This window comes from Geotrypetes seraphini, chromosome 12, assembly GCF_902459505.1.
Source record: "Geotrypetes seraphini chromosome 12, aGeoSer1.1, whole genome shotgun sequence".
Classification (NCBI taxonomy): Eukaryota; Metazoa; Chordata; class Amphibia; order Gymnophiona; family Dermophiidae; genus Geotrypetes; species Geotrypetes seraphini.
The window spans coordinates 110,230,825-110,244,268 of NC_047095.1; the positions used below are offsets into that span (position 1 = coordinate 110,230,825).

General features: G+C 38.8%; 1 protein-coding gene across 1 annotated transcript in view; it reads right to left on the reverse strand.

The window, feature by feature from the left end:
• The window catches only part of LOC117346293 (vomeronasal type-2 receptor 26-like), a 73,512-nt gene that overhangs the window by 15,313 nt on the left and 44,755 nt on the right, over window positions 1-13,444 (reverse strand). Inside the window, exon 3 of the mRNA XM_033915693.1 lies at window positions 12,392-12,619. Within this exon, the coding sequence (XP_033771584.1) occupies window positions 12,392-12,619 (228 nt within the window). The remainder of the gene's footprint in view (window positions 1-12,391; window positions 12,620-13,444) is intronic.

A 13,444-nucleotide genomic window follows, 5' to 3' on the forward strand; every position in this document is an offset into this window, starting at 1 on the left:
GCACCACCCTGGATGCCCTAAATATTACTTCTTTCAGCTATGCAGACGACATAACCATCCTCCTTCCATTCGACATCCACAACCCAATCTCCACAGGACACCTGAAAACCACATTGGAAACAGTAGAAAAATGGATGACAAATCATAAGTTGAAGCTGAACTCAGACAAAACTAAATTCCTACTACTAGAGAAGGACAAAAAACCATCCCTAACTGAACTGGAAGTAAACTCAATCAAGTACCCAATACAGAACTCCCTCAAAATCCTAGGTATACATTTAGACAGATGCTGCACAATGCAAACACAAATCCATAAAATCACCCAAAAAGCATTCTTCACAATGCGAAATCTAAGAAAAATCAGAAAATTCTTTAATAAAGACCAATTCAGGATCATTGTCCAATCCCTTGTGCTAAGTATTGTAGACTACTGCAACAGCCTTTACTTACCTTGCCCTACCAACACAATAAAAAAACTACAGACCATCCAGAACACAGCCCTCAGACTCATATACTCACTCAGCAAACACGACCACATTACCAATGCATACTTAGAATCACACTGGCTACCAATAAAAGCAAGAACACAATTCAAACTCTACTGTCTCATTTTCAAAGTAACCCACGGCACGGCACCCAGTTACCTAAACAACCGTTTTCACTACTACCTCTCACCCAGAAGAAGGAGAACACAGAACCTTTTCACCTACCCACCTCTCAACGGTACCCGTCTTAAGAAACTTTACGACAACCTTCTGGGGACACAGGCAGCTAAAATCGACTCTGACATCTCAAAACTTCTGACCAAAACAACAGACATAAAAGAGTTCCGTAAAGAAATAAAAACACTACTGTTCAAAAAATATCTCCCATCACTCTAACCACCACCCAATGAGTCCCCAATCAACGCCTCTGGAAACACCCACCTATAGTATCTCTTTGTCTGTGATCCAGAATGTACTGTAACTCTTTTACACTACACCCGATTTAACTTGATTCAGTTGACACGTATTATCTTCTGTGATATGTATTATCTTCTGTTATATGTATTATCTTCTGTGATATGTATTATCTTCTGTGAAATTGAAGTATCATAATCCTTTACTGTTCCTGTAACTTACCCTTATCCTGAAATGTAATTCTACTGGAACTGCCCAGATAATTTCTATATTGTAATCCGCCTAGAACCGCAAGGCACAGGCGGAATAGAAATCCGTAATGTAATGTAATGTAATGTAATGTAATATTCCTCTTTCTCCAACAAACAAAAGTCCCATAGATCTTTATATTAAACTTTTTGTTCAATATCCACCAATCCAGTCTTAATATTTATCCCTTCATTTCAACATCCATTTTGCTAAAATGACATAGGTTCTGATTTTGAAAGAAAGGTCTTTAGTTTTTCCGGGTCAACAAAATACAAAGATTTATCCCCACAAGATACCCTCATTTTTGCTGGGTAATATAACCCATACTTATATCCTTTTTCCTTTAATTGAGGTCTCAGATCAAGGAATTTCTTCCTAATGTTTGCTGTATTTTTAGCAAAGTCTGGTAAAAACCATATTTTGGACCCTTTATAGTTTAAATTTTTATCTTTTTTGGCAGCATTTAAAATTTCTATTGCTTGCTGGTATCTTAACATCTTGAATATTAATGGTCTTGGTCTCCCTTGATTTTCCAGACTTTTTATTGGAATCCTGTATGCCCGTTCTATTTCCAAAGGCTGTTTGAAATCCAACTGCAGTAATTTAGGAATTAAATTTTCTAAAAACTGTATGGCATTTTTCCCTTCCAAATTTTCCTGTATTCCAAAAAGTTTTATATTCTTTCTTCTTCCATGGTTTTCATAATCTTCCAGCTGATTTTTCAATTGAATAATTTCCAAACTGTCATTTTTACATCTTTTTCCTTCACATTCTAAACCCTCCATTTTAGCTTCTAACTCTGTTGTTCTTTTGTTAGCTACTTCCATTTGCTTATTCTCATTATACTCACATTCTCTTTCAGCATTTGTTTGATTTGCCCAGTTCCCCCATAACTTCAGCTTTGCTTAACTCCTCCGACTCGTCAGCAGGAAGCGGAACCTTACTCGGGGTAATTTGATCCTGCTTCTGCCTTTTCGCCGCCCCACCAGTTTCACTTTTGCTCTGTCGGGTGCTCGCCATGCTCCCGCTCTCTTCTCCGATATTTTCAGCCAAAATCAGTTCAAAAGGAAAATCTTTTTTTTATTCAACGGTTGCCCAGGTAAGAGGAGCACTGCAATCACACGTCCATTTTGTGTGTGCGCCAAGCCATGCCCTGGCGGAAAAATTTTTTAATGTTACGTCAATCTGTATTGCGTTTAGGAGCTACCTTCCAACTGTGTTTTCCTTGTAAATGCTAATAAATATGTTTTTTATGAACCTGACTAATTACAGTTTTTCTTGGAGGGCAAGGCTGCTTCTGTAGCCCCAAAGATGCCTACAGTTATCACTGTCCAGACCGTTTAGTAATATATACAACTTATATTGTTATGTTTTCCTTTTTCCTGAATTCAACTACACTTGACAGTGCTTGAATCTCTCTCCTTAGTTGTGGACTATTATCATTGTACATTAATGGATATTATATGTAATATTTCCTTATTGGATGTTATTTTTCCTTTTCAAAGGTGTTCTTCTTTGATGTTAAATAAAGATAAATATATATATAAAAAGACACCAGTAACATTGCAGCCTGGTGTGATTTGAAGGAACCTTTTACTCAGACTGTGCAATCCACTTCCTACCTGTTCAGTTCTTGAACATCTTTTAGCCATAGTAATTGTCTAATATACTTTTTGAGTTAAAATTAAAAGTAGTGCAACTACAATGAATGCAATTTCTGTTAATGTTTTTATCCTAAACTTTTATCGCTCTACCATTCATTTTATTTTAGTAAAACTAAGGCCCATGGCATAACTATAATAATAATAATAATTATAACTACCGCTATAGTCAGATGACTTCTAGGCGGTTCACATCAAAAGAAGGCTGGACATTCAGCAAATTTACAAATGTGTGAGGGGAATGTTGCAGAAAAAAGAGGGGGAGGGAATGTAAGCATGGTTGAGAGGGGAGGGGATGTGAGAGGGGGTTGGGATTGCCTGATAGATTGTTTCAGGTTTGTAGGGGAAAAAATGCATTTAGCGAAGGTTGGTCTGATTAGGTGATGAATTTGTCAAACAGAGTGGTTTTGATTGATTTTTGGAACGCATTGTAGGTCAGCCAGGATTGTTGTCTGTTAGCTTGGAACATGAAGGTTCTGTCAAGGAAGGATTTGAATTTGCAGCCAGTGATTTTAGGATAGGCGAAGATGTTTTTGTTTCTGGTTGTTCGTGTGGGGTTGTGTAGAGTGAAGTCTGTTTGCAGGTAGGAAGGTGCTAGGCCCCAGATTTGTTTGAAGCAGATGCATGCAAATTTGAACTGTATTCGCGCTTCCAAATTAAGGCTCTAACTCATTAACATGCACTAAACGCTAATGCGTGCATGTTAGGGCCTCTGTTACAAAGGTGCGCTAAGCGTTTTGGCATGGATTTTGCACGTGCTGAATCAACGCGTGCGCTTACCGATATTGCGTCCATAGGATAACATGCACGTATTAGTGTTTTGTGCGTGCTATTTAGCAAATGCTAAAAACCTTAGCACACTTGTGTAAAAAAGGTGGTTACCCCCTTTTTTACTAAGGTGCGCTAAACTCTAACGCGTCCATAGACTAACATGCACGTGTTTAGTATTAATCAAATCAGGAGCATATACATAAATTGCAAACATGAAAACGCACTTAAAAGTATACAGTAGATTAATCAAACGTATAAATAAGTAAATAAAATGGTAAACCAGGGAAACGAACCAAATTTTAAAACAATTGTCAAAAAAGTACAATTACGTATGTCTCTAAAATAGAGGGTTCTGTATCAGAAATATAAGAGCACATACATACAGTTAAAAACCATGGGCATAAAAGTAAACTCACGGCCTAGACGCATCTGAGACAGATACATACGGAATTAACTAAAACCAGAGTGTCATTGACAGAAAAGCGCCCTAAATGAAAAGGAGCAGAGGTATAAAGATCCTTGCTAAGAAATTCAGGCAATATAGGGCAAATTCTATAAGAAGCGCCCAAACGTTAGACGCCGATATAGGCACTGTCCTGCGCGATTCAAGTAACATTGGGTGCTGTTTAATAAACCACGCTGAGCGGCACCTCTTTTGGAGGCGACCAATAAATAGGCCAGCTGTAGGCGCAACTAAAAATTAGGCGCCTATATGACCGCTTATGCACGCTTAAGACCAAGGTGCCTAACATGTAGCCATGCCCACGCCTAATGTACATAACACCTATTTTTAATGAAGGCCGCCTAAATTTTTAGCGGCGCCTTGTTACGGAATCACTCTTTCTTGCCAGGTGCCTAAGTCTCAATTATTGCAGATTAAAAAGCTTAATTGAGGTTGTTAATTAATTTAGATAGGAACCTATCTAGCTGGGTGCCTCTGAAATAGGTGTCTAACATTAGGCGCCGGTTACAGAATTTGGGCCTATGTTTCTAGGTGTTTAAACTAGAAGGTGTGGTGGCATATGTACCAGTACTCTTCCGACAGCCATCCCATCAAAGGATAAGATGTGACGATAGTAAAGATAGCAATTTACCAAAATATTAACAATATACTTCTTAGCAAGGCAACAGGAAGTGAGACTAGACAAAAAAAGAAATGGCCACAGAAACATAGCTGGAAAGCAATGACTACAAACACTCGCAGTCTAGGCAACAGTCTAGGCAACAAAAATCATGATTTGCAATTCCTAATGTTAGAGGCAGACATGGATATTGTAATGAGCACAGAGACGTGGTTCAGTGATTCCCATGGAATCTTTTTAGGAAGGACAGAAAAGGTCAAAAGGGTGGAGAAGTAGCTCTCTATATAAAGACCAATATTCAAACAACTGAAATGCAAGGGGTGGGAAAAGAAGAAGTGATATGGATAGCTTTGAAAAAAAAAAGATGGAACTTCTATCTATGTGGGTGTTATATACAGACCTCTAACTCAAGCACAGCAAATTGAAAAAGATCTTGTTGCAGATATCCAAAAGCTGGGGAAGAAAGGAGAGATATTACTAATGGGTGATTTCAACCTGCTGGATGCAGATTGGAAAGTTCCATCTGCTGAATCAGAAAAAAGAGAGAGATAGTGGATGCCCTTCAAGGGGCACTGCTCAGACAAATGGTGATGGAACTGACAAGGAAAAAGTCAATGCTGGATCTGGTGATCACAAATGGGGAAAGTGTCTCTAATGTCCGAGTGGTTGCCCACTTGGGAGGTAGTGATCATTAAATGGTTTGGTTTGATATGACAACTAATCAAAGTCCTGGATTTCAAACGTGTGGACTTTAGTAAAATGGAGGAATATCTGAAGAAAGAGCTAATAAGATGGGAGGATATAAGGGAAGTGGAAAAACAGTGGTCCGAGCTAAAAGGAGCAATAAACAAAAGAGAAAAAGGAGACAGATATGGTTCTCCAAATAGTGGAGTAGAAAATAAAAGCAAAAGAGTTGGTGTTCGTGAAATATAAAAATACTCAAGAAGAGGATCACAAAAAGGAATACCAGATGAAAATGAAAAACCCAAGAGAGAGAGATACATATGGCAAAAGCGCAGGTGGATGAGCAAATGACTAGAAATATAAAAAAAAGGGAGACAAAAATGTTTTCAGGCATATTAGTGAAAGAAGGAAGACAAAAAATGGAATTGCAAGACTGAAAGATGCTATAAACTGCTATGTGGAGAGTGATCAGGAAAAAGCAAACATGCTAAACAAACACTTCCACTTTATGTTCCAGGAATATAATTCTGGAGAAGGACCACAATTTGCAGGCAAAAATTACAAGTGCCATTCAACTTGAAAAATTGAAGGTGGACAAAGACATGGGACCAGAAGGGATCCATCCCAGGATATTGAGGGAGCACAGAGAGGTTCTGGTGGCTCCGCTAAAAGATTTGTTCAATAAATCCCTGGAAACAGAAGTGGTTCCATGGCATTGGAGAAGAGCAGATGTGGTTCTTTCTTCACAAGAGTGGTCACTGAGATGAAGGGGGAAACTACAGGCTGGTAAACCTTACATCGATTATTGGAAAAATAAAGGAAGAGTTGCTGAAGGAGAGGATAGTAAAATCCCTAGAATCAGATAGCTTACAAAATCTGAGACAACATGGCATTACTAATCATGCCAAACAAATCTGATTGAATTTTTTGACTGGGTGACCAGAGAAATAGATCAAGGAAGCATGCTAGATATCATTTACTTAGATTTCAGCAAAGCCTTTGACATGGTGCCTCATAGGAGGCTATTCAACAAACCTGACTGGTTGAAGTTAGAACCAGTGGTGATAGGATTAGAAACTTGTTGATGGACAGACATCAGAGGGTGGTGGTTAATGGAATTTGCATAGAGGAAGGAAAGGTGAGTAGTGGAGTGCCTCAAGAATTGGTTCTGGGGTCAATTCTGTTCAATATGTTTGTGAGTGATATTGCTGAAGGATAAGAAGGAAAGATTTCCTTTTTGTGGATAACACCAAGATTGGTAACAGAGGGAATGGAAAACATGAAAAAGGATCTACAGAAGTTGGAAGAATGGTCTTATGTCTGGCAACTAAAATTCAGTGCAAAGTGCAGAGTGATGCATTTGGGGAGCAGAAATCCAAGGGAGATATATATATATACTGGGAAGTGAGAGGCTGACATGCATGGACAGAGACCTTGTGGTGATAGTGTTTGAGGATTTGAAGATGACAAAACAGTGTGACAAGGTGGTGGCTGTAGCCATGATAATGCTAGGCTGTATAAAGAGAGGCTTAACCAGCAGAAGAAAGAAGGTATTGATGCCCCTGTACAGATTTGGTGAGGCCCCACTTGGAGTATTGTGTTCAGTTTTAGAGGTCATATCTGGCCAAGGATAGAAAAAGATTTGAAAGAGGAAGACCTCAACATGTATACTCTGGAGGAGAGAAGGGACAGGGGTGATATGATACAGACATTTAAATATTTGAAAGGTATTAATATAGGACCAAATTTTTATCCAGAAAAGAAAAATTAGTAAAACTAGAGGAAAAGATTAAGGTTGAGGGGTGGTAGACTTAAGAGTATTGTTGGGAAATTCTTTTTCACAGAGAGGGTGGTGGATGCCTGGAATGTCCTCCTGAGGGAGAAGAGAACTGTGATGGAATTCAAAAAAGCATGGGATGAACACAAAGAGTCGCTAATTAGAATATGAATAAGTTTCAAGTTTCAAGTTTATTGAGTTTTAATATACCGACCATCAGCAAGTATCTGGCCGGTTTACAATAAAAATTTAAAAAGATAAATAATTAAAAAATAATGAAAGTGCACACCAAGGACATAAACAGGACAGACATGAAAGTGAGGGAAAAAGGGAGATGGGGGGGAGAGTTACATGTTAAAAGAAGAAGGGAGAGAGAGGGGAGAGGGTAAAATATGTGGGACGGGATCGCTTTATAAAAGCGGTTTGCTGAATAAGGAAAGAAAAAATAGAAAAGAATGAGGAGAAAGAAAGAGAAAAAAGAGAAAGAAAAAGAAAAAAAAAAAAGTTAAATAAAGTATATAAAACACATAAAAAAAGGTGTCTCTAAATACAGGAGAAGGCGTCGCTAAATAAGAAAGTCTTCAGGCTTATCTTGAATTTATCAAGTTGATGTTCGAATCGGAGTTGCTGTGGCAGAGCATTCCACAGGGTTGGAGCTACTACTGCGAAGTTTATTTTCCTAGTGTAGAAGAAGTCTTTTATGGAAGGGATTAACAAGAGTTTCTGATCTGCTGATCTCAGTAGGCATGTTGGACATTGTTGGAAAGAAGCTTATCAAGATATAAAGGCTGGTGGGAAAGTCTTATTTTAAAGGTGAGCAGAATGGTTTTATAGGTGATACGGTGTGTAATAGGGAGCCAGTGTGCTTCCTTCAAAAGTGGAGTAACATGGTCAAATTTGCCAGTTTTATAGATGAGTTTTATTGCTGTATTTTGAATTATTTGTAAGCGTCGGAGTTCTTTTTGGGGCAGTCCATTGAAAAGAGAGTTACAATAGTCGAGGTGGGAGATAACTAAAGAGTGAATTAAAATCTTAATTGCATCTGTATCTAGAATTGAAGTGAGGGAACGGATAAGGCGAAGTTTAAAAAAGCAAATTTTTGCTACCGAACTGATGTGATCATGGAAAGTGAGGTCTTTGTCGATAATGACTCCTAGAAGTTTTATTTTTTATTCCATTTTTATAGGGATGGATTTGATAAAGATCTTACCGGATAAAGTCTCACTGTTGTTGATTGGGAGTAGAAGACCATAGGATTTGTCGATATTGAGGGAGAGTTTATTTGTGTAAAGCCAGTCATTTATTGCATCCAATTTATTGTTAATGTCGTTTATTTCTAAAATGTTTGAGGTATTGATAAGCAATCTTTCACAGTCTGAATCCAGCAAAGGAGATGGTTTGGATAGGCTGGAGTGAGCTTCAATGGCAACTCCAGTAGCCGCAACCTAATGTAACCCCTCCCTCTTTTAACTCCCAATTCCCACTCTCTTAACCTTTAATCTTAGGTTACCTAACTAGATAAAGTATGAATTATAACAAAAAGATAGAAAAGTTAACATAAAATATAAAATTACCTTAAATAAGAGTTTTTGTTGATTTATTGTTACAACTCTAACAAAAAGTATATATATCTAAATAACTTTAGAATAAGATTTAAAAAAAAAAAAAAGTTTTCCTCAAAGAATTTAGTCCTTTCAAATAATTTTATCCTCACAGAGTTCAGATGTAAATTTTTCTCATAGGATTCCGTTGTTTTATTTACACAGCCATTGGGTACCAGCGCTTCTTCTTTCCTCTATGGAGATTCAGCTCTAATCAACAGCGTACCTACTTCCTAACTAAAAAAATCAAAGGAAGCAAAACCCTATCACCCTGAAAATTATATTTGTTTCTTTATTTTTTTAATAACTACCCATAGAAAAGAATGGATAATTGAAATTCCCTAAACTTTTTCCACCCACGATGTATCTTAAACTATTCTCAAGCAACCCCAAACCAACCTGTCTTCCAAACTGATCACTCCCCAACTGCCCTCTCTGGCAGTTTTAGAATCCTGACCAGCACTGCCGCTTCTACATGAGATCATCAGACCTGATGCAGACATCAGCATTCTAGAATTCTTACTATCAGTCAGGCAAATACAGCATTAATTTTTCTGGCTAGCAACAAAAAAAAACTTTTCACTTTAAAATATTAGAGAAAAAAAGCTTCTATCAGGTCTTCTGCCCTGGGTAAACTATAACATATTTCAAATTTATTTTGTAATCCATGGTTACACTAAGGACAGTACTGTGTAAACTTCTAATGTCTATGGCCCAGAAATAACAAAGAAAAAAGACATTTTAATTTAATCATGAAATTGTAATGCATGTGATTACAGGGCAGACTGGATGGACTATTCTGGTCTTTATCTGCTATCATTTACTATGTTACTATATATACTGTTTATTGGATATTTCATCCTCGCACAGTGCAGTGCTCAGACTTTAGTTGCATGACAACCACAAGGTCAGAAACATTGACACTCCATTGCAAAATGCAGAAGTGCACTTTCTGTGGGCAGAGGAAGTGAAACCTGTAGAACTTCACTGTTGGATATTTACTCAGTATGGACATAGCACCAAAGGTTTAAAGTGAGAACAGGTATAACAGATGAAGGTCGTTCTGATTGGCCATCAACATCGCGCACACAAGAGCACTTTGACAGGTCAGATGCCTTGATTAGAGTAGATTGACAGATAACGGTATCTCAAATGGCTACAAATTTTGATATCGGCTATGGCTCTGCATTTGCCATAATGCATGATGACTTGGGATATAGGAAAGTCTGCACACAAAGGGTTCCCTAACAGCTAACTGATCTGCACAATCAACAATGTGTGGAGGTTGTGACCCAATTCCTGAGACAGTATGAAGAATATCTGAGAATTCTGGAGAGAATTGTACTGGTGGTGAGACATTGGTGCATCACTGTGACCGGGAAAGCAAAAGACAAAGCATGATGAAGTAAAGGAAGTGGTACTCACCTGGCTTTGGGAGTGTGACAGGGTGAGATGCCTATTACAAACCTGCACAGGGAGCCTGAGAAGTGGTGTGTAAAACTCATTTGCATAAGATCTTGCAAAGGCTACTGTGAGATGTTCTCTCACCCTGAGTGAAGTACTGTGCTGAAAAGAACAGCTCTAGAGCAGTGATGAGCAGTGATACTGGGAAACCCTTTGGAGGAGGAAAGCTGGCTTTATCCTAATTTACAGAAAGCTCCCAAAACCAGTACTAACCAGTGCTGACAGAGGGTCCAGTGTAGTAGAGGAGTTGTCCGTTGCTGTCAGGGGGCACGGTGCAGCAGTGAGAGAAAGAGACCCTGCCCTAGCCTACTTGATAGAGCTTGGAGCAACTGGAGAGCACTCAGGCTCAATGACTAGCAGAGGGCCCAGTGACAGAGGTGTGAGGGACTAGGAGAGTCCTCAGCAAAAGATTGTCCTAGGGACCAGTTCTCAAGGAATGACCAGTGACTAGAGAGTCTGAGGAATGACTAGAGTACTAGTGGAGTCCTGGCTGACTGTGACAGGTGGAGTGACCAGTGAGGAAAACTGGTGGTAACCAGTTGAGGAGTGAAGTAGCTGGAGGGCCTGGTAGAGCTTGGGGGTAGTCAGGAGAGTGCCCCAGGCTTGACAACTGGTGGAGGGACCAGTGAAGAGCATCGGGACTTAAAAGGCTAGGGAGCAGGGGACCGGCTATGGCCCCACAAAGACTGAGAGGTACTGTCGAGTGACCAGAGGGTCCGGTGGTGACCGGCAGAGAGACCGGTGAATGGTACTAGGAGCTGTAAGAGGACCCCATAGGATAACCTATAACCTGATAACCTATAAAGGTGACCCGAGAATGAGTGACACGTGGTGACCAGAGGGACCGGTGGTGGCTCAAGAGACCAGGGAGGTTGTATATGTTGTTAGAACAGTGTGACAGAAGCAAGAAAGAAGACCAGAAGTACCTGGGGAGTGGAGAGGAGGCAGGGAGTGACCACTCAACCCAATCACATGATCACAAGGAGCAGCTGAAAATCTTCTCTTCAGAAATACAGAAGTAGTTGAACAATACAACAAATGCGTCGTCTTGCATGGGGACTATGTGGAAAAGTGATATGATCAATTGCTTTCAGTGACTTCTATTAAAGCCATTAAATGAATTTTGACTTTACTTTTTGATTGAGTGTGTGGTGGAGTGGTTATAGCTACAGCCGTGGCACCCTGAGGTTGTGGGTTCAAATCCCGCACTGCTTCTTGTGACCCTAGGCAAGTCATGTAATCCCCATTGCCCCAGATACAGAGTGTTAGCCCACCGGGACAGTTAGGGAAAATGCTTGAGTACCTGAATAATTTGTAATCCACATAGATATGCAGAATATAAATTTTTTAAAAAAATGTACCCTCATACTTTGACAAAATATTTTGAATAACGCTGACGAGGTATCAGAATAGGACTTTTATGTGATGTCATTGTAGCCTACTTTACTACTTCCAAAACTGAACATGTGCATAATGGATATGGCATGATGACTCATTTTAATGGAGCCAAATTTATTTTGCCCTCGCCTTTGGTTGCTTAATTTATAAGGACCTTTGTTTTTTTCATTATTAAGCTAATACCTTTTCCCAATGAGAATTTCATTCTTGTACACTTGGTATTTTTTGGTTAAAACTGCTTGCCTTGCCAAATGAATATATTTTGGCCATTTGTGCAATTATGTAATGCAAATTTATCTTGATATCTGAAAGATGCACATGGACCTAATCAATTAACACTTAATTAGCAATAGTTATGAGTTAATAGTTTCTACTGTAAACCGCTTAGAACTTCACGGTACAGCGGTATATAAGAAATAAAATTATTATTATTATTATTATTATTATAGCTGCCCTTATGCCCTATTCTATAAAATGGGCCCTCAACTTTCATAACTTGAAACTCAAAAGAAGACAAATCAATGGAAGGGGCATTAATGGATCAGGGCATTCCCAAAATTTAGGCACTACGTTATATAATACTTAGACTTTTGCACCATTAGTTAGCTGCATGGATTTACCACAGGTTTTGGCAGACAGAGTTCCTCACACCCAAAATTGGGCATGAGAATCTACTCAAAGCACTATTCTATAAAGGGTGCTGGATCTTTCTGGTGTCTAATGTTGGGTGTCATTTACTGAATCTCTTTCAATGTGTGCATGGTTCAGGGTTTTCCATCTTGTTTTTGTATCATTTAAATCTGACCTCGGTGAATGTGTTCTCCCACATGATCACCTCCTCATAGATCATAAATTCCTGCCCTGGTGGAGCATAAGGGTTATAATTTCCAATAATTTCATTACTCCTTGTACCATCAGGTAGATAGATTGTGTTTATAATATTATATCCAATGGCAAGATCACCATTCTCATCCAAAAAGATTTCCTCATCTAGAACATTCTTAAAGTGTAGGTTCTTCAGGTAACGATGAAGCTAATAAGAGAAACAATTTTATTAGTGAAGCTAACTGCAGAGTTACATCTCTACCTTCAAGCACATATGATCTGCTCTGGTTTTAGTAATATGTTTTCATTTTCAATCAACATTAATAGGGTGGAGCTTATTTTTGAAGTCTGTAAAGATGACTTTTTTACCCCATAATTTTGTTTCCATATATGAAAAACATTTCAGGTAAACATCAGTTAAATTGGTGAATATGTACCAGCAGCTCAACAAAACTGAAGTCCTGAAGTTATCAAAAAATCACAAATGACAGCGATTTCCATTGTAGGTCCATCTTAATGGAACACATTTCCAGAGGTTTTGAGATTGCTCAGAGAGAAAATGTCATTTAAAAAACAGTTGAAGACTCGTTAAAGTTTTTTATTAATTTTGAAGAAGAATGTAATTTTATAGTATATATTGTGCTAGCTTTCATTGTATGTGTTCAGACGAACTCCCTACATTTGCAGGAGAGTTTGGAGGTCTGAGAGTTCAACAGCTGTAGGGGTAAACCGGAACCTGAGCAGTGCTGTTCAAGAGGGGATGCCAACTGGTGAGATTTCTCATTATACAAGTGTTTCCTACACAATTGAAAAACTGAGAGAGGTAGCCATGGATTCCCTTTGGGATCTTGTGGCAGAGTTGGCAAAGTCAGTTAAACCACAACTGAAACAAGAGAGAGCACACGCACACATGCAAAAGCAAGAGGAGAGAGCACCTAGTGGACTAAAGAGTAATGGAAGCAGCAGGAACCCAAAGGAGCTTCCCAGTGTATTGCACGGAGTGTCATATGTACGACTACCTCCTCTCGAGAAG